Source organism: Pholcus phalangioides, unplaced genomic scaffold, assembly GCF_987345545.1.
Source record: "Pholcus phalangioides strain wild (caught in Gottingen) unplaced genomic scaffold, Ppha-v1.0 ptg000021l_1, whole genome shotgun sequence".
Taxonomy (NCBI): Eukaryota; Metazoa; Arthropoda; class Arachnida; order Araneae; family Pholcidae; genus Pholcus; species Pholcus phalangioides.
The window spans coordinates 8655163-8676352 of NW_028301614.1; the positions used below are offsets into that span (position 1 = coordinate 8655163).

The 21190-nt window shown below is 35.4% G+C and overlaps 1 protein-coding gene across 2 annotated transcripts; it reads left to right on the forward strand.

The window, feature by feature from the left end:
* Window positions 1-463: 463 nt before the first annotated feature.
* Window positions 464-20477, forward strand: LOC149070574 (uncharacterized). Of its 2 annotated transcripts, XM_089249086.1 has the most exons (4): window positions 464-525; window positions 634-706; window positions 13305-13391; window positions 18930-20477. In XM_089249086.1, exons 2-4 carry the CDS (start codon window positions 670-672, stop codon window positions 19091-19093), a joined length of 288 nt encoding a protein of 95 aa, XP_089105212.1. In that variant the 5' UTR covers window positions 464-525; window positions 634-669; the 3' UTR covers window positions 19094-20477. The 2 variants fall into 2 exon arrangements, with proteins under 2 accessions (XP_089105212.1, XP_089105211.1); XM_089249085.1 differs by lacking the exon at window positions 464-525 and having other exon boundaries at window positions 536-706.
* The last annotated feature ends 713 nt before the right edge of the window (window positions 20478-21190 follow it).

Below are 21190 nucleotides of genomic sequence, written 5' to 3' on the forward strand. Positions count from 1 at the left end.
CATCGAAAATTTGCTGATTTCCCTGAAGTCAAAGTCGGGCCTTGCACCAATGCTAAAAAGCATTCAGAGCATGGTTTTATTTCACTCATAATGATTGATTTTGATATTCATAATCATATATATCCTTATACGACGCTGGGGATTTGATACTTGCGAGCACGGGGCAACGCAACCACTGCTATAAATCTTTGTTAACTTTTTTCCGACACAATCCTGCCTCATTAGAAGTAATGGAAGTAAGTTGTAATCTTAATTTCATCGAATCGCATATTAAATAAGAGAAATTTAGTTTCATTCATGTAAAAACTCATAGTAGGCCAGTGGATATTTCGTGTATACATGAATCAATTCATCATCATCATAAGAAAAGACATTTTATCGCGTATTAGTAATATGTAATATTCTTATCTCAGGTAAGGCGTCGTTTCTTTGCGTAGAATTTCTTCCTAATCTGGGCCGATATGGGAAGTCCAAAGTTCACAGAGGCCAACTCCCTGCAACGCAAAACGTGAAACTAAATACAAGGTAACGAACACTTTATGGAAAGGTTTATACACCATTTATAAAAATTTCTTTGTGTTTTGTTTTTTTTGATGTAAAACAACTCTCGTTTGGCTTTTTTGCATGTTGGAGATAATTCAACGTATCATCTTTCACCCGAACATCAACATGAAGTCTTCACGGATACCTGTTCTTTGTTTCGTCGGTGAGTACAGTAAAATGATCGATAGTAAATAATTATCTTCTTAAAACGTGCGTCAACAAACCATTTAACAAGTTGCCGCCATTTTGAAACGTAATTGCATTGAAGTATATGGTAGCACGGGTGGGCCAGAATTTTTTTTAAGTGGTTTGATATGGCTTTTTATGATTATTTATATCGATGAGTATTATTTGAAGTTGCTTTGATTTATAGGAGGATTGTTTGCGGCCCTTCACTGGGGCAACTAGGGCCATGCACCGTTGCACTGAGATTCAAGGTGTTCATTAATTAGATGTAAAAATATTGACACTCGATTCCCGGATAATGATCCACTGTTGCGTTTAATAGTAATTAAATAATTTTTAAGATAAATATAACAACAGATAATTAGTTATTTATATTTGTTATTTTGAAAATAAATAAATACAGTGATACCTTAGCTAACGAAGATAATTTTTCGTTCAGGAATCACATTCGTTTGCCGAAAATCTCACTCATCTCGCAAAAATCCTCGTAAGCCGAAACGTAATTTTTCATAGGTTTCTATGGAAAATCGTTTAATTCGTTCTAGAAACAGCCCAAAATTTCGAGATAAGTTTCATGAAACATTAAGAAACACTGTAAAACATACAAATGCTAACCGAAGGCTGAGATTAACGAATTTAAAATTGGATTGAAGGAGAATTTAAAGGAAGATGAAAAACCGAACATGTATTTTATTCTACACAATGTACGCCATGCCGTTGTGTTCGTGAGTCACAGTGAAAAAAAATGTGTATGGGGTGGTGTGATATATGTGATACTAGTTATATATATATATATAGCTCATTCCTTTCTTGGAAGTGCTTAGAATATTCAGTTTGGTTTTTAGACTTACCTTATCCACTGAAAACATTAAAGTTTGCGGCTTTTTCTATCAATGCATTTTCCTCCTAGCTTAATCATCTCAGCTAAACTCCCAAAAGTATAAAATATGCACGCGTACTCTTACATGGAATTTATCCACACAAAAAATTATAACATATATAAATAAACTTCAACTCTGGAAAAATTCATGACTGACGATATATATGGTTAGTGTGGCTAGAGACCAGTTCTAAAATTTACTTTGATTTCGTCAGTTACAGATTACGGACGGATTCATTGGAACATGTCTTTGGCGGATTTTGAGCTTCTCTGGAAAGGCATTTTTTTATCTGGCAGAGAGAGAGTCTGGGCTTCCATGAGCTTCAATTTCTGCATTAGCAAGAGGGGACATTTGTCCATGGCTCTGATCATCTTTGATCTAAGTCTTCTTTGTTGCCTCGTTAGGTCAAAGTTGGGCAACGATGTTAACCAGCTGGGTGGTAATATGATAGTAATTATTGCTAGAGTAATAGCGCTGGAAGTGTGTAAAAGAGCGGCTTAGGTTTTCTGAACATTGTTCAGCGGTGGTCAAAAAAGCGAATAGAATGCTTGGTCTCATTTTCAAAAGGGTGTCTTCGCGTTCTCTTAAAGTCATTCTTCCGCTTTTTCGAGGCTTAGTTCGTCCTGGACTGGAGTATGCTGTAAGGTTTTGGAGACCATACCTACAGAGGGACATAGACTTGGTTGAAGGGGTGCAGAGAAGAGCTACGCGTGTCCTTATTGGCACACGGGGCTTGAGTTATGAAGAGAGACTTCATTTTTTGAATATGTTTACATTGGATGAACGCAGGTGTCGAGGAGATATGATCGAAGTGTTCAAAATTTTCAATGGGATGGATAGGATGGACCATGAACTTTTAGTACACCGCCAATCGACTGCTTTTACAAGGGGACACCAGTATCGATTGGTGAGGGACAATGCAAGGTTACGGTGTCGCAGGGAATTTTTCTCTAATAGGGTTGTTAATAAATGGAATAGCTTACACCTGGAGGTGGTAAATTGTAACACAATTGACACGTTTAAAAAGAAATACGATAAACATGTAGGGGTAAATCGAGAAACTATTCATACTGAGAATAAGACAACCATAAATATCCTTTATGGGCATTGTATAATATTTTATCATGTGTATATATTGTTTATAATTTGTGTTAATTGCATTTTTAATTGGGTTGCTGTATTTTTGAAATATATGACAACCATATTTTTATGGGCATCTTTTTTTCAGCCACCTCGTTGGGCATTTTGCCTGTTATGGCGTTGTATTTGTGCTTTAAAAATTTCGTATCGACATTTTGCTTTAAAAATGTCGATACGAAATATTTTTTATCATAATATTTATGATTGATGTCTCAGTTAATTACAAAAAAAAGTAATTATATCTCTAATGCCATTAAATAAATCTATTTATCATTGAAATTTTGTGTACTGCATTATCTAATAATACCTATATCATTTTCTAATTGGTATATCGCATGGTACTGCCAGGTACTAATACTGTAGTAGGCCTATATAGCTGCTGTCAATATAGTAATAGTGTCATGGCCCCTCCGATCCTTGACTGTTTCCCTAGTCGTACTGTCTCAAATGAGAAAAAACATTGATAATGTCATCAAAATCTAATTTTTGAGTTATCTCAGCTTCATACACAATAAAGCTAAAAAATGGCAGTTTTTCTTGTAAACGACTTGAGCGAACTGATGATTTTATCCTTTTAATAAAAAGAATGATCTTCTAGAAAAGTCTTTATCAATCACCGGGCCCTGACATTAGTCAAACCGGCCTGTGTATGGTTATTATGGTTATTATCCTAGTACTCGTGTGTATGGCGCAGCTTTTCACTCACAAAAAATAAATCAGCCGGACCGCGGGCTTCCTAAGGGTGAGAACCACTGCTCTAGAACAGTTTGATATTGGTGATGTTGTCAATGATGATTCAATGCTGTCTCAACATTGGGAAAAACGTTTCTTCTAAACTTCTAAACTTCTAACGTTATTTAACATTTCTGACGTTATGTTAACAACCTGATCCAAAAATGAAAATTGTTGCAGTTCGTCTGAAAAACTGTTTGCGAGATCAGATGTGTATAGTGTTTTGCATTGCAAATATACGGAATCTTCATTAAGATTTGAGGATTCATTTTACAATATTTTATTTATTTTAGAATAACCCCAGGAGGCATGAAATGCACTTACACTGTAAAAGTAATAACAGATAATAAAATAATAATGAATAAAAAAATAAAAATAATCAGAAATAATAGAAGGGAAACCACTTCTCACATACGGAGCCAATTGAAATCCTCAATAGCGGAAGCAAATCTTGCGTAGGAGCAGGGTCCCCGGGCCAAGTGTTTTTTCTGAGGCCCTACCTGGTGAATTCTAGTAAATTTGAATCAGATCTCATTTTTATGAGGCCTCCGGGGCGTGCCCGGGTGGGCTCATGCGTTAAGACAGCACTGCGTAGGAGACGGATACAAGTTCTGATGGCAGACTGTTCTATATTCTTGCCACACGGCATCTGTATCCCTGGAAAAAGCAATCTCTTCCATCGTTGGTATTCTTATTTGGGTGTTTCCGTCTGTCCATGATCTCGAAAAAAGGTTCTTCCGATGGTAGATAAACTATTTGGAGGACTAGTTTGTAACACATCTTCAGATCTGTAGCGATTCTACGCCATTCCAGTGAGTGACGTTGATCAAACGTGCAAACTTTGTTGTCATCGTTTGACAAATCATTTTACTCTGAAAAAGATGTGAAATTGAGGAATCGAACAAAAGACTGATACAGTGAAACATATTTTTGTCGTGGAGTTAATATTGCATTAGGTGCATTGTGCATGTGCTGTGCAAAGTCTATTACTAATTGTTATAATATTTAAAATGGATATTTAATAGGGTTTGCTAATAATGGGCACATTGGAAATAGTATGATGTGATTTAGGGAAAATTCTTTGATTGTTTCAAAATTTTACCAAATAAAATTTATAAAAATTTGAGTAAAATATATGCTATATTACATAAATTTTCCCCCCTTCAAAACATAGAGCCCTGGGCAAATGCCCATGTTGCCCATACGGTAATCGGACCCTGCATATCACTGAGCTGCGCTTAAACGTATCATAGCATGTTTGAAAAATTCATTAGCAACAATGATCATCTAACTAACGGTTAAAGTGTAATGGTTGAAGAAAAATCATGTTGCTGTATGGCTGATTTTTTTTCCCAAGTATCCATCATAATTTTCTAGTTTTTGTCAATTTTAGCTTGTTTATGTACATCGCAAAGAAATAATTTAAGCAGATGGCGCTGTAATCGGTTCGAGGAGGAGATAATAGCCCCACCTTAGATGAGTAAGATTCGATAAAACACTTGAAGAAAATTAGATAAGAGAAGTGAACTCTCCATGAGATGTAATCACTACGCCCAACTCCCGAGTTTTTTACTTGTCGAATACAGACCACGAAAAACAAACCGATTATCGATCTTTGATTCTACAGTCCACATTCAATTCGTGGGAAAGTGACATTGATATGGGGCTTATTAAGCCACCTCAATGACTCATATCTAATCACATAATCTTCATGTCTAATCCCGAACTACTTCGTAATTAGATGTGAAACGTATTTCAATTTCACACTTTTATTCAGTGGTTCCAAAACTGTATGCCGTCGCACACTTTATCCCTTTCAGACTCGAGCATTCATCAACACCGATATCTCTTCACTCAGCAAGTTTTCCGAATCTTTTGTATTAACAGGGGAGAGTGACGTCTTTCTACACATACGTCGCCATCTGGTGGTCCTGATTTCATTTGCGAGCTATTAGCAGAATGTTGCCGCCTTCCATTGCACGGAGATATTCAGCATATACTATACGCTCTAAGGGGGCGAATTCTATCTGTCTTCATAGCTTAACTCGAATTTTTCATAGCTTAGTTAGTAGAGCGCTCGTCCAGCAAACGAGTGACCTGGGTTCGTGTTCCCGTAAGGGCAGAGATGAATTTTCCTTCCCTGAAAATACCGATATCTCTTCACTCAGCCAGTTTTCCGAATCTGTTTATATTCAACATAATATCACACACAATTTTTTCCCCAGAATTTGACTGCTAAATTTTATGCAATAAATCACACTTTTCTTGGAAGTCATCCTCAAAACCCCCTTGAAAGTTCAACTTTAAATGCTGTCCTGTGATTAAATCTTCCAAAAAAGTTCATATTCACCATATTGCAACTCAAAATCTACACAATCTTTTAAATCAGGACTGAAATCCCTGAGGTCAAAACAAAACATTTTCCAGTGAGAAAAAGCAACCCACACATTTGTGGCATCAAGGTCTGAAAAGGTTATGGGTACCTAAGGTGCTTTATGAACAAAATGTTGTTGAAAATGATGCTGAAATGCTTCCAAAATTAGGTTTAAAGTGATGCTGAAATTATTCCAAAAAATTATGTTGAAAGTGATGCTGAAATTATTCCAAAAAATTATGTTGAAAGTGATGCTGAAATTATTCCAAAATTATGTTGAAAGTGATGCTGAAATTATTCCAAAATTATGTTGAAATTATTCCAAACTGGTGTGCCTCAAAGGTGCTTTTAAAATATCTGAGCATCTAAGCCGAGAACTATTCGAAATTTCGATCCCAATCTCACTCATCTCACGTATTTAAAAGTGTGGGAGGGTAACGAAAACACACACTTGAAAAATTTATAAGTGTAAGGAAGTTTTTTTTTTTGCAAAATAGTATTTGAAATATGCTAGAAAACGTTTCTATTAAAATATACCAGAGTCTAGCAGTTGTGTAAAACGTGAGAACTATTGCATATGTGTTCCTGTCTCGAAAAGTTATTGTATACGTAGACGATAAATGCAAGTGACACTGAACTGTTTTGGTGCAGTTTTATTTCAAGTATGGTACTTACTCCCAAAGATGGCTTGACACTTTTTCTTTTTCCAGTAACAAAAGAAGACTATTCATTGAAAAAATAAACTATGAATGGAATATATAGGCTTGAAAATTCAAAAAAATGCTTATAAATAAAGGACTACGGAAACTATCGCAAATTAATATTACAAAAAAAATTGAAATGTAATTAATATACAGGGTGGGCAAAAAGTCCGTAGAAACTTTAAAAATGAATAAAAACTGGAAAAATAGCCGAAATAAAAAACGGTTTGCAGGGTTAGCATCGTTATGTCACGGGAATTTTTTTAAGCGCGCTGCTACTCTAATAGGCGCTGGTTCGAGCGACTTCGGTGGAAACATGCAAATGAGACGGTTATAAGAACTTGCGCTCCTAATCCACAACCAGTTCATCTTTGTAAACCGTGGATGTGGACCTGCTATACTCTGCCGTTGCTGGATTTGTGACTCGCCTGCAATGTGTTATCCCCTGTGGTGATGGTCATGTGGGGACACATACTGCTGTAATAAACGATTTGGAGGCATTCTTGTTTGTTATTTGCGTACCTTTTCTTTGACTTGTGTACACCAGCGCCACCTATCGGCTGTTTTGAGGTTTTTTTCCTGTTTCGGTTATTTTTCGGTTTTTATGCATTTTTAAAGTTTTTACGGACTTTTAGTCCAAGTTGTTAATACAGGGTGGACTCCCATATCTATGGGACTTATATTTATCTCTAGTTAATCTCTAGGAATAATGAAATTAAACTATGTATTTTTCGAAGAAATGAATTGCGTTATGATTCGTTTTTTGAATTAGAAGAGTGCTTGATTTTAGAATTATCATCGATATTTCTTATTCCCCTAACTGACAACTTTAAACTACTGTCATTGAGATGATTAATGAAACTATTTATCCGTGAAATCCTTAATATTTTGTTGGCTAAAGTCTAGAAATGGTCACGTGTGTCTAGCGTTTTGTGGGTGATATCACTGATATGTGTTCTGTAGATGCTGCCATATTATTGGAATTGACCTTGTGTGGACATGTAATACATGCGTTTTTACATGCTATGCTATACAGCAGGGTGGCCAATTCCTCACTGTTCAAGGTCCAACATAATTTCGCGAGCCGCACCAGGGACAACATTCCGGTGTATAAGTACTACCGTGATACTACCCAGAAAACTCTAGATTTGTGTCCGCCATTTTTTATGGTGAAGAACAAGCAATTTAGTCATTAATATTTTACCTGGGCTCCACTTTTTCGTAAACTGATACATATTCATAGTTTTTCTGGTTCAAAGCTGAAAGATGCAACGCATTAAAAACTGCTGTTTCTTTTGCAAATTAGTCAATTCAATTACATCCATAATTTAAATTTTACAGAAAAAACATTTTTCTGCAATTATTTTTATCCCTTACTCCTGATTTGGCATTCGGCGGGGCCTCACGGGCATCGAACAGACGCTCAAGGAATTGATTCACGCACCGGTAGACTTCGGGAGGAGATTTATTATTAAGATGGGAAGCATGCCAAAAGCTAGTCGTGTTTACAGTATTGACTATCAAACCCGTGATGGGGTACCAAGATAAAATAGATTAGTTTCGCATGCATGGACCAAGCAGACTACCAGTAGATGTGAAAAGATGCGCACACGCACCATTACCTGGTGCCTCTGTATGTCCATGATATTACATGGAACCATATATGCGATGCATGCAATATTATTACTTGAGTTCCCTTCTTGGAACAGAATATCGGTATTTTGGATTGAGAAAGTGTTAGTCTGTTTCAACGTGGAATTACACCAACCTGCTGAGTCGAAATTAAGAGATGACTGCTTCTTTGTGTTTTCGACACAAATAATCATTGCGTCTGGGTGTGAAACTCTCTTATTCAACAGCACAATATGAACCCTGCAATCTCACATGACACAAATGTTTGCTCCTTAGAATTATTGGGGTCTGCTTATCCTAGTCGGCTGTAATTTCGAGGTGCGATTGTGAGTTGGCATCTACTTCGAAAAAGTTTCTTCACTGTGAGCAGAACACCAAATATGGATTGAACTCTCAGATTTTTGAATTCAAATATTTCAGCGAAAATTGCACGGATTTTTTTTTTTGGTTGAATTCAGGAAAGACAAAGTAATAGCGTTCTAATTCGATTTTTGGGGACAGGGTGTTCGTATGAAAAGTTAATTTTTCTATTTTAATAACTATATAACCTCTCGCAACATGCATGACGTATCTGAGTTCTACACGTTGTTTGGATAATTTTTCTAATTGGAAGTATGCCTCTGGGATCAACGGTTAGCCAGTAAAATACTATTACGCGAATTACGAAATCACCTTGCATACTGTATATTCTAATGCATACTCATTCGAATATTTCAACCGCTCCGAAATTTCTCGACGCAATTCCAACATTAGGAAAAATTAATCTTAATTTCATCCTCATTTCAATTCGCAACCAAATTCCTAGACTTCTGTACTCTCTCTTTAATTTTGGTTGCTTATTAAAAGCAATTTCTTGCAACACCCACTTAAATGAGAAAATAGCAATAATAATAATAATAATTAAAAGGAAAAAAAAACACACCCTACCGCTTTTGTAGGAACAAAGCAGTAGCAGCAGCAGTTCGCTTATTCAATTAGCTTTAAATTCAAATGGCTTTTCCCAATGAGGGGAGTTTTAAGATCAGCATTAACTTGGTGCTGCGATGCAATCAAAAGTTTAGATGAGGAAAAATTATCGAAAATGGTAATGAAAGAAACAGAGAGAGAGAGAGAGAGAGAAATTGCACTTTTATCAGCAGAATGCGGCGGATACTTTCGCAACGAGAAGCGAATTCCTATTGCTTTTGCTGAAAATTCAATTTGTCTCTCTCTCCCCCGTTTCCCTGTACAACAGAACCTAAATTAAAAATCATTTCATTTGAGAGAAATCGTACCTTTAAGAGTTTAATTTCTTTTTTTTTTAAAAACAAAGATTCAATACATTGAACTGTCGAAATTATAGGTAATGGCGTAATGATTCTGGGAGGTGCTCGGCTAATCAACGCTATTCGAAATGATGCGAGGGGTAATTATTTATGCGGGGGGGGGGGTGTATTCGCGCTTATAAGTATGAGAAATAATAGAGGACAATGAAAATGATTTGATTTTTTGATGACAGAGAAACCAAGCGAGAGATTTGATTAAGAAACGATTTGTTTTCTGGAAAAGCGTTTCACCAATATTTATTATATTAGTATATTACTGTTTTGCATACGGCTTTGCATAAGTGATAAGTGCGTCTTACACTTAACTACTACTTGGCCGCACATGCACCTCGTAAACATTCCTCTGAGGAACTTCTAAAGAATTGTTATGCTTCGGAATATGTCGTGTATGTGATATGTACGTAATGTGAAGTTTGTTTCTGAGGAATGTCTGTCATGCGTTGAAAAAGTGCTTCCACCTGTCTTTCGAATTCAGAATCAAACAACTCGCCAGGCTATTTTGCTTGTTGCATTGTTCGGGAATTCAGGATTTTGTTGGCCTGATTTCCAGAGGCGAATTTACGGTTTTGCCGCCTGTGCCTTATATTTTAGTCTTATTTTCTTGACCACTCAATTGTCGAATTCCCTTCCATGTGTTCCCAAACCACTTGTTCTCCACTCCTGTAAACACACCAATGTATCTAACACGCTGTTTTAGTCTCTCATATACTCACACACTTTTAGAGCACTCTTTTGATCATTCTCAAGATTGCACACTGATTTGGTCACACACTACTAGCCTGCACACTGGTTTTTTTCACTCACATGCTTATACACTGTTTTGGTCACCGACGTACTTGCACACTGTTGAACCCCACCGGCACCACAGTGGTGGTCGGCTGAATTTGGTTTTCCGTGGTTTCCAACTTCAATTCGCGAATACGAGCCAATCTCCCTGTTAAAAAGTCTCGCCACAGAGAGCAACATGCCTACAACGTTACAAATATTCAATCATTACACTTCACTCACAATTTGAAGTACAGATGGCGGCACTAAAATATCAAGCACAACAGTAGCCACACACTCGGACTGTTAGGTGCACTCGTTTTGTTCCAGACTCCGCCACGGAGCTGGGCTGGAAGAGATCTCGGCAAAGAACAGAGTTAATTGCGGGTAAAACGGTTTTTCTGCAATTAACGCTGCTCTTTCCCAAATTTCCTCCGTTTTTCGAATATCTCTGCGAATATTGCATTTCGAACAAGGAATTTTTTCTTTTTGTTGGCATCAGGAGAGACAGAGCAACAATTTAAATTTGCTAATTGGAAGTTGCAGTACAGGAGGACCGTACACACTGTATTTATTTTATTTAACTGTAGTTGCACACTGTATTTTTACTTTCAAAACTGGTACAGGGTAATTTTTGAACGCCTGTTGAGCATTTTTTAAACCGGAATCATACCTTTACGACGGACGGTTAATGAGATAAAAGCCGTACCAGCACTTACTGAATATATCAAAAATACAGCCACCCAATAAGAGCAATGAAAAACCAATAATTATGATAAAATACAAATATACTGCCCATAAAAAATTATGGTTGTCTTATCTAAGTACGGATAGCTTCTCGATTTATTCCAATATGTTTATCGTATTTATTTTTAAACGTGCCAATTGTGTTAGAATTCGCGACCCCCGGAGGTAATTCATTTTTCAACTTCCGGAATAATTTCATTTATTCACAAACCTATTACAGGAAAAACTCCCTGCGATACACCATAACCTAGAATCTTATCAATCGATACTAGTATTCCCCTTGTCGAAGCAGTTGATTGATGTATAACTCATGGTCCATTCTACCCATCCCGTTGAAAATTTTAAACACTTCAATCATACCCTCATTCCGGCATCTGAATGAATGAACACTAGGGTCTCTGCCACCGGACTTATCCCGTTGCCGAGATCTCTTCCAGCCCAGCTTCGTGGCAGAGTCTGGAACAAAGTGAGTGTGTACACCTAACAGTCTGAGTGTGTAGCTAGTGTTGTGTATGACATTTCAGTGCTGTCATCTATACTTCAAATTGTGAGTGAAGTGCCATGATTGAATATTTGTAACGTTGTAGACCTGTTGCTTTCTGTGGCGAGGCTTTTTAACGGAGAGATCGGCTCGCATACACGCCTTAAAGTTGGGAACCACAGAAAACCAACTTCAGCCGACCACCACTGTGGGGTTCGAACCCGGATCCTCGCATCGCGAGTCCGTCACTATAACCACTCGACCACCACAGCGGCTCATCCCAACATCTGTGCTCTTCAATGTGAACATTTTGAAAAACCTCCAATGTGACCTTCAATATGTGAACATTTTGAAAAACCTCCAATGTGACCTTCAATATGTGAACATTTTGAAAAACCTCAAATGTGACCTTCAATATGTGAACATTTTGAAAAACCTCCAATGTGAACATTTTGAAAAACCTCCAATGTGAACATTTTGAAAAACCTCCAATGTGAACATTTTGAAAACCCTCCAATGTGACCTTCAATGTGAACATTTTGAAAACCCTCCAGTGTGACCTTCAATGTGAACATTTTGAAAATCCTCCAATGTGACCTTCAATGTGAACATTTTGAAAACCATCCAATGTGACCTTCAATGTGAACATTTTTGAAAGTCCCTCTTCATAGCTTAAGCCTCGTGTGCCATCAAGAGCATGCGTGGCTCTTCTCTGCAGCCTCTCGACCAAGTGAATGTCCTTCTGTAGATATGGTCTCCATAACCTGACAGTTGGTTGTTAGTTGCATGCCAAAAATCCACCATGCCATGTCTTATAGTTATCCACTTTAACAAAACCTAAGCTTGCTACCCAATGTGTCTACATCAGGTCATATATAATAATCCCAATTCAAAATGTATTAGCCTCAACCTTCACATAGTTCTAGTAGGAATATGTAATGCACCAACCCTAATATACCGACAGGATTGATACCGCAGCCATCTAGCAGCAATATATTTAATCAGTGGGATCATACAATAATTCATTATAGACCACGGGTGGAATATTTAAACGTCGTTTCACAGACCGAAATTAATTAGTTATGAAACGCGAAGTCCATCCGTAATTCAGAAACATGTGTTTACCCCGAGGTTTGCTATGAACAACATGTTAACTAACATAATATACTACGAGTATATGTTTATATGGTGTGTTACATATAATCCGTGACACATATATGAATGGTTTCATGACGAGCAATATTTAATAATTTAATATTTTTTTTCAAGCATTTGGTTAGAATTATGATTTGTTGGTGACTATCCACAGTATTGGTAATATCCCAAGAGGAGGGGATTAGATACTGTTATTCAATAATTTCAGTTTATGATAATCATAATTTGTGATTTCCCTCTCGACGATCGTACGACGATACTACGTATCATTTTATCAAACTATCAAATACGTATAGTTTTTTTTAGCATCTATCAATTTCCTAATAATGCTTAGGTTTTATATACAATCGCCGATGAAAGTGATAAATTTATCAAACTTACCGAGACGATTGGTGATTATTCATAATAACCTATTTAACACAAACACACGCGTGCATATTTTGTTAATGAAACCAAAGTTAAGTTTTATGAATTCCAAAAAAATGCTTTTCGATTATTTTCTTTGCCAATATCTAATAATCTAATTTTTCATAGAACAGAGGAGTAGCGGGAAAAACTTACGAATTATTACAGATGAAAAATAATTGGTGTTATCTTACATTTGATAAATGTTTTAATAATTTTTTTTTCTCCTTTTGTCAGTGCTTTGCTACGCTATCAGCCAGAGTTTTGCCCAAAGAAGAGGGGGAGGATTCAACTATGCAAAAAAAGCAGCTGGAGAGAGATTCGGTAAGGTTCTTCCATCAACAATCGAAGATTTATTAGTCTCCTAAATTACATAATTTTGTATTTAAAGTGAATTATAAAAACCTTTATAATACAGGAAAATTCAAAATGAATGATATAAAAAGAAAACCTTCCGGTGATTAAAAAATAGTCATTTTCTCTGGATATTACGCCGAGGTGAACCCAGAAAAAAACGCCATCTTGTTTCCGCCGGGACTAGACCTCAAGGCCCTCTTGCAAACCGAACAGGCGTGTAACCATGCACACCACAGCAGACACGACCCTGCCTTCTTTTTTTCACACACTGTGACGTGAGTTTGCAAGAAGGCTTGGGTTCGAGTCCCGGAAGAAACCGGATGACATTTCTTTCCAAGTTCAACTCGACAGAGTTGTCATCCAGAAAATGTCAATTTCCTTGATGCATAGGGCTGAGAAAAAGCCATCTAACTCTGTCATCCCTGTGGTTGCTGTAATTAATTAATTCAACACATATCCACATACAAAATGCCACCTGGTTGGGCATTTTGTCTGTTGGGGCGTTGTATTTGTATTTGTATACTGCGAAAGGTTAATTGCCAAAGTTTCATTTGGCAACACTGAAAAGCCACTGTCTCCTAAATCTATGAATGCTGCTAGTTTCCTTTGATATTCTCCTTACCTACAACGTAGCCTGATCTAGAGCTCCTTGAAATACCAGATTAATCAGGCGATTGAGGTAGCAACATCACGTATCCGCTGTTCTAAATGTTATAAGTTATAAGTTAACTGTTAAAAAAAATAAATCACAAGACAATGCAGTTTTATCATATTCTATCATACCGTAAGCTCTTTTTTTTTGTTAAAGCTTTCATTGTGAACAATAAATATTCTAGAGTGAACATTTAGGACAGGCATTTTCAACCCGTTGCTCGCGAGCACCATGGTTCTCCCTGAAGCACCCAGAGTGCTCGATGCGTGCGTTCGATTTCGTGATCACGAGCACTCTTGATCAATGTCCCAAGTAAACACCTTGTACAAAATTCCATTTGAAGCAATCAAAACATCTTGATTTCATACATTGGTATGCCAAACTCACCGTAAGGGTGTTCGTCTTTTGATGATGGGTGCATGCAGTGCTCGCGACTAGAAAAAGGTCGAAGACCTCTGATTTATGAAATGGCAACTTTTTAGGGTAGCCAAATGAAATCTGGAGAGTTAGTATTTTAATTTCTTTTGGTATATGTGAAATAAATTTATTATAGCAGTCAAGCCATGTTTTTTTTTGTAACATTCATTTTGAATTGTCTTGGACACTGATATTTAAATTTATATTCCTTTATACTTGCTTTCTTTGGAAATAGGAGATCAGTAATTTCTCTTATATCAACAAAAGCAGAGCACAAATGTTTCATGATGAAGTTGATCACTATAATGCATTAAAATATCCGCATAAATTGTAACATCTGCTAACTCTGTGTCCATTCTTATCATTTTCCAATCCTAAACCATGTCTTCCAAATGCTAAATGCACTAAAAAAATGTTTCAAATCCGATTTGGTCGTAAGAGAACAGATTTTTTTGTGCACATGCATGAAAAGTTTACACAAAATATGACTTTTTGGACAAGAGATCGTATAAAACATTTTATAACTTCTTCAGAAATAAATCAGAAATACATTCTTTATCATTTAAATGGCTTCATTGGGTTGTACTATTTGAAACATTTTTGAAATTGGAAGTTTCCTCTTAGACTGTCGTTTGAAGAATTAGCTTTCTTTGTTTCAAACCCAGCAAAACTCCCGTTTATAGCAAAGGGCAATTTACTACCGAATGAGTTGTGGCATCAAATGCACATTTGTATCTAACAGTCTGAGTGCGTATCTAGTGTTATGTGTGAATTTGTTAGTTTTGCTATCTATTTTTCAAATAAAGAATTAGCTGTCGGAAAGCAGTAAGATTGGATACACTATGTAAAAAATTCATTATTTAAACACAGTCCGTTCCTATACATTTTAATGTTAAAATACTTCATTCATTCGACAGAAAAATTGAATTATTCGACGTTTTCCTTTTTTTTGATTCAAACTCCAAATCTTTAAAAAAAACCCGTCATTTACATCCATCACATGCGCGCAATTTTGTAGACAGTGAAAACATATTGTCATTGAAACAGCCGTAAATTTTAAGGTTATTGTTGACATTTTCGAAAATAGACATCGAGTTGGCTGATGACCATTTAGAGTGAACACTTAAGTGATTTTTTCATTGCTTGTTTCTGAGACATGGCAAGCCCCAAAGAAACGGGTTTTAATTGTTTGAAAAATAACCATATGCCCTTTCAGAATTGTTTTCCTTCCATGTTTTCAGCGTTATGCCCAGAAAGCAGGGAAGTCCATTCTAAGATTGCTCATTTGGAGCTCCTGCCAATAAAAATGAAAATGGTACACAAATACTTTGATTCGCTCATTACCAAATATTATACAACGACGCTAAAAGAAAAGCGTAAGAAAAAGTATAAGAAGAAAAAGTAAAAAGTATATAGAAAATATGACTTCTCGTTATTCCGGAAATTTCCCGATCCTGAAACGTATAGGCATAAAAAAAAAAAGAAATGTATGCCCGGCAAAATTTTTACAGGCCCCGGGCATGTCGGGCAATAAATAGATTTGTTGAGGTCTTTCCTGCATTCAAAACATAATGAATAAGCACTACGAAATTCATTGCAAAAAAAGGAATCAAGTTCTTTAACCCTATTTTTAATTGGTTCATTCTCATGAAGGCAGAAGAAACATCATGTTAACCGATATTTCACTGTATCCGATTATTTTACGAGTGAGCACAAAAACCTATCAAAATAATGAATACTTCATAAATTATTTAGAAATTCGTTTTTTGGATAAAAAACGATAGATCTGTGAAAAAATATCACCATAATTTATACATGTGTGTATGTGTGTGAAATTAAAAAGTTGTATTTAAAGTGAAAGATAGATGACGCTTAAAAACTTAGTCATTTTGGCAAGCAAAGTACTGAAACGTAAAATTTCTTGAAACGGAACAAAATTTTACCCGAACAGTTGTGCTCAACTGTGAAAACTTCATCTAAATTATAACATGTAATATACGAATTCATACAAAAAAAAAAACAACACACACACACACACACGCAGATATCTCTTAAATATGCATCAGTTCGAAAATTAGTGTTCTATGTCAACACTAGATGACGTAAGTGAATTTTTTTTCGAAATACGTATTAATTGAAATTGAAATGGTTTAATTTGAGAAAGTCCCTTGTAAAAAGCTTCTTAAGGGGTTACAGGCTTACTTGGGTACAGGCAGGGCCGTCTTGACAGCACCATGGGCCCATCGAACAAAGTGATATTCTGGGGTCCTTAGTTGAAAGCATCCGCTTATAAATTTCTATGATTTCTATCGAAGTTCACCGAATCTCATTATCCCAAGGATCCTTATGCACTTGAGGCCCCCGACTGCTTGTGCACGGGTGAGCTCATACACTAAGGCGGCACTGGGTATAGGTCTGCCGAAAAGGGACCTCACATGGTACGCAACACAGTATCAGTTCTTTACATCATTTCCAGTGGAATTTTCTTTTATCTTCAAAGGAATACTATATGAATAATCGAAATAAAGCAAAGGTAATGATTTGCTCATTTTATTTCTCTAAGCGATTTGAAATTTGGTTTTAAAATTCTTTTTTTTTTTCCCTCTCGAGTATTATAGAAATGATATTTTTTAATAACAGAATCACAGATACAGTTAAACACATTGAATTTTATATTTTGCATGTCTGTTGGAGGGGAGGCAAGGTGGTCATTTTATTTCAAAGATCTTAAGATCTTTCAGTTGTGAGACTTTTGCATTTACACGACGTTTAGACTAGGTCTCTTGAAGTCGTATGAACGGGGTACCAGTGTATTAACTTACTGATAAAATATTTGTTTAGAAAATAATAAACAAATTGCATAAAATTGCTGTTTTTTCAATTCTGTAAAGTTTGATCAGAACATAACTCCAAAATAACATTTTTGAGATATACACATTTTCATCGTCATTTAAAAATCAAAAATAAAGCATACAAATACAAATGAAAATATCATACATCAGCATGTTGTTTAGCCGTATGTAGGTATTTGTGCATGTATCTCACTTCTAATTAGTTATAATTAGCAAGACTTACTACTAGATCAAAAATCATGTTCTGACCAAACACCACAGAACTAAAAAATAAGTAAAATTCCTGAAACAAAACTGTTCAAAAAACTTTCATTTTTTACTTCAATCCTTTCTCTCCTGAGTGATAGTTTTTCCCTCGAATTCAGAATGTTGCATTTAAAGAAAGGTTGATTCTAATTCATAAAATTTTGATAGTACTCCTCTAAATAAATATCGCGAAATAAAAATTACATATCAAAAGCATTTTTCAAGAAAAATAATGAAGTCTGTGGGGGAAATCACTTGATTGCAATGGCCTGTTCTCCAAATATGCTCAATGAATTTATTTTGTCTCATCAAATATTTCTTTTCATGTCAAGAATTAATGTTTTTGCCAGTAGCAAAACTTCACTTTGTCGAGAAAAAGTATGTCAAATGTTATTAAGAGTTTTCTGTAGTGTTTGTGTAACAAATCCTATATTTGAGGACATAGATGGAATTGCACCTGCACTCACATTTAAAATTCAAGCAAGAATCCTTAGACGACTTATTGTAATTGAAATAATTATCGATGAAATGGATAGTATGTTGGCGCTTATTTTTGTTCTTTGGAATTATGGGTAATATGAAAAAAATATTCTACCATAACGTTACAAAAAAAAAAAAAAAAATTACTTGATGCTAAAAGTTGAGCTTTATCACCGATATCAGTAGATTCATCCAACGGAATTGCTTACGTGTTGTCACGTCTTCTTTAGGTGCAATATTATTGGAATTTAAAATTTTCATATAAATACTTGATACAACGAAATTATCTCAGCTTTATCCTCACTCTATTGCACACTTCTTTAGAAAATAATTTAGTTAATTTCAAAAGTTTTTCGGGGCACACCTACGATCTTCTCACGGCACGTCGGTTAAAAATTACTGAATTAGGGGAAAGCAAAAATTCTATAGAAAAGAACAACCCAAGTAAAGATGTAGCATGCAGTGCTAGCAATGAATCTGCCCAACGACGATGCAATTTCCCATTTCCCCGAAATCTCCAAAAGGAGGCAAAAGTAAGTATAATTGAATAGGTTCCTTTTTAAAGTAACGCAAAAAAGAAAAAGATTTCTGTAAGCCAGCAGATAACAGCGAGTAATTATTGGTCAAATGCCATTTTTATCAGTTATTTTTATGTTTATGTAATTGTTGTGGAAAGGAGCATCAGTTTGCATAGTTTTTATGGAAACATTTGTTTCGGTACACGAGTGATTTGAATAACGAGCACGTTCACGGAACAAATTATGCTCGTAAACCGAAGTTCCACTGTATTTATTTCCAATTACTGAATATTTTTGACGGGAAAATATCATTTACCTGTCTATCTCTGCTTACATTTAGGTGACCTCAGTCCATCTGCAATCGCTGGCATCAGTTTAGGCGTCGTCGCAGGTCTCGGTGCTATACTCGTCACAGTATTCTTCTGCTATTACGTATACCGGCAACACACGCAGTACAATCAGATGTACCGTGGTACTCCACCTTTTGACGCTGGGAAAGTGTGAATGGAGTGGACAGCGAGAGAATCCATTTAATGGACAGCTTTCTTCGTTACTTTTTAAACGCATATACATTCCATTTTACACATGAAACCATCACTGTTCGTTAGGAGGGAAAAGCAAAAAACAACAAAAACTGAAATCTACATATATTTCATTTTAGAGTAGACTATAAACATCTTGTTGAATAGGCTTCGTACGAGTATATTCTTGATTAGCTAGAGAAAACAAACATGCCCTACTCTGTCTTCATCTACAATCAGTTGTAACCATCGTGATCCTTTATAAACAACTAGGGTCGCCTCGAGTTCTAAGTCTAGAGGCTCAATCAATTTTAGGGGTTCCCTGAGTCCCAGAGTATTCATTGAAAATGTCATTATTTGTGTATTAATAAAGATCTTCATTAATTTCGGGACCCGGTATGACTTGGAGCATTCATTTCGTTTTTTGGCGCGTCTATATTAACACTTCACTGCAGGTAGTATAATGTAGTACATTACCACATATATTTTTAGTAGATTCGAAACCACTGCTAAATATTTAATGTATAACAATATATATATACATCAGTTTTTAAATTGACTTCAACAAATCACTATGCCTCCCTTCATGATAATCTCCATGAAATAACAAGGATTGCTACTTTTTTGTTGATTCTAAATGAGGATATATGTAACCACAAAATTAATTTTGAATTGGATTATCCCGTTTTTTACACGAATTAGCGTCATTTTGCTTGGCGGGATTTTTAATAAGAGAAAGATACTTTAAACTATTTTTTTTAGTGCTAATTAAAAATTTTACGTGATGTCATTTAGACAGAGGTTCAAACTCAATGCATTTAAAAAAATAATAAAGGGGCAAATATATATTTTTCACCTTTAAATTCAAATATATTTCTAATAAACGCATATTTTGTAGCGCAACATTTCAAGCTGAGAGTAAAAATTGGATACCTGAATCAAATCTTGTGTAGAAAATGTAAAAAAAACTTCGGGACACAAATAAATTTCTAGACTTTGCCGGAACAGTTGGCAACCCTGGAGATTTAAAATATATCAGAGAATAGTTCTTACACGAAATTATGTCATTTATGGCACAATAAATGCAAAAATGCTGGGAATGATATTAGAAAAAGTTATAAAAGACATAATAGAGTGATGCACAGTAATTTTTAACATACATCTATAATTCCAAAAGCATAAGATTCAAAAATCTAATGAATATTCCGGAAGAAACAAATTAATTTTTTTCCTACATAAATTTACTATATTTATTCATTGTACGTTTTTCCTGTATTCTTATTTCTATATATATATTTCATTTGTAATTTAATTTTGAATATTGTATATCGAAATAAATAAAACTGAGTGCCATTATGTACATGTAAGTTCTTTTGAAGTTTTATTTCTAGAGGAAATTACGAAACACACACACACACATAAATTGCGGAAGGAAAAAAATAAGATAGAAAACACACATCTGAATATTAACTTTTGTTTTATTGCAAATAAAAACATGATATTGTAATGTAGAAACATAGCGTTTGATCAAAGACATACACTAGTTTTTTTGTTTTTACTACATTATTTTTCGATCTTCCGTCTCATGAAATTCACGACTTGCGCTTCTGACTCATAATGAATTTCAAATAAGATATTAAATTCACTAGAGTGTAATGGATTTGCATATATAAATTTTTTTTTACATGTTAGGGGGCTTCCTCTCATTATTCTGAATAATTTCGATTCACTTTAATACGTAGATGCGAAAGTTGCGAGGCCCCGGCTACGTGATTTCAATCTATTTGAATTCCGCTCTCTAGAGTGGCTTCATCTTGTTTTTTAAATATTTATTTATACCTTATTTTGTTTTTTTCCTCCAGCGCGCATTTTAATGAAGGTAATTAGAATAGAAATTTATTAAGGAGAATCAGGTTGAGATACATGTATGATTTCTCTTTACATAGAATTGCACGTTACATGTTATTTTTTTTTAATGTTTATATCCGAAAGCCGAAATAATTTGCATCCTTTTTCAATTACTGAATGCAGTTGGTTGTTCCGATTCGTGACATTGTATTGCGTTTCCTTAGAGAGTTAA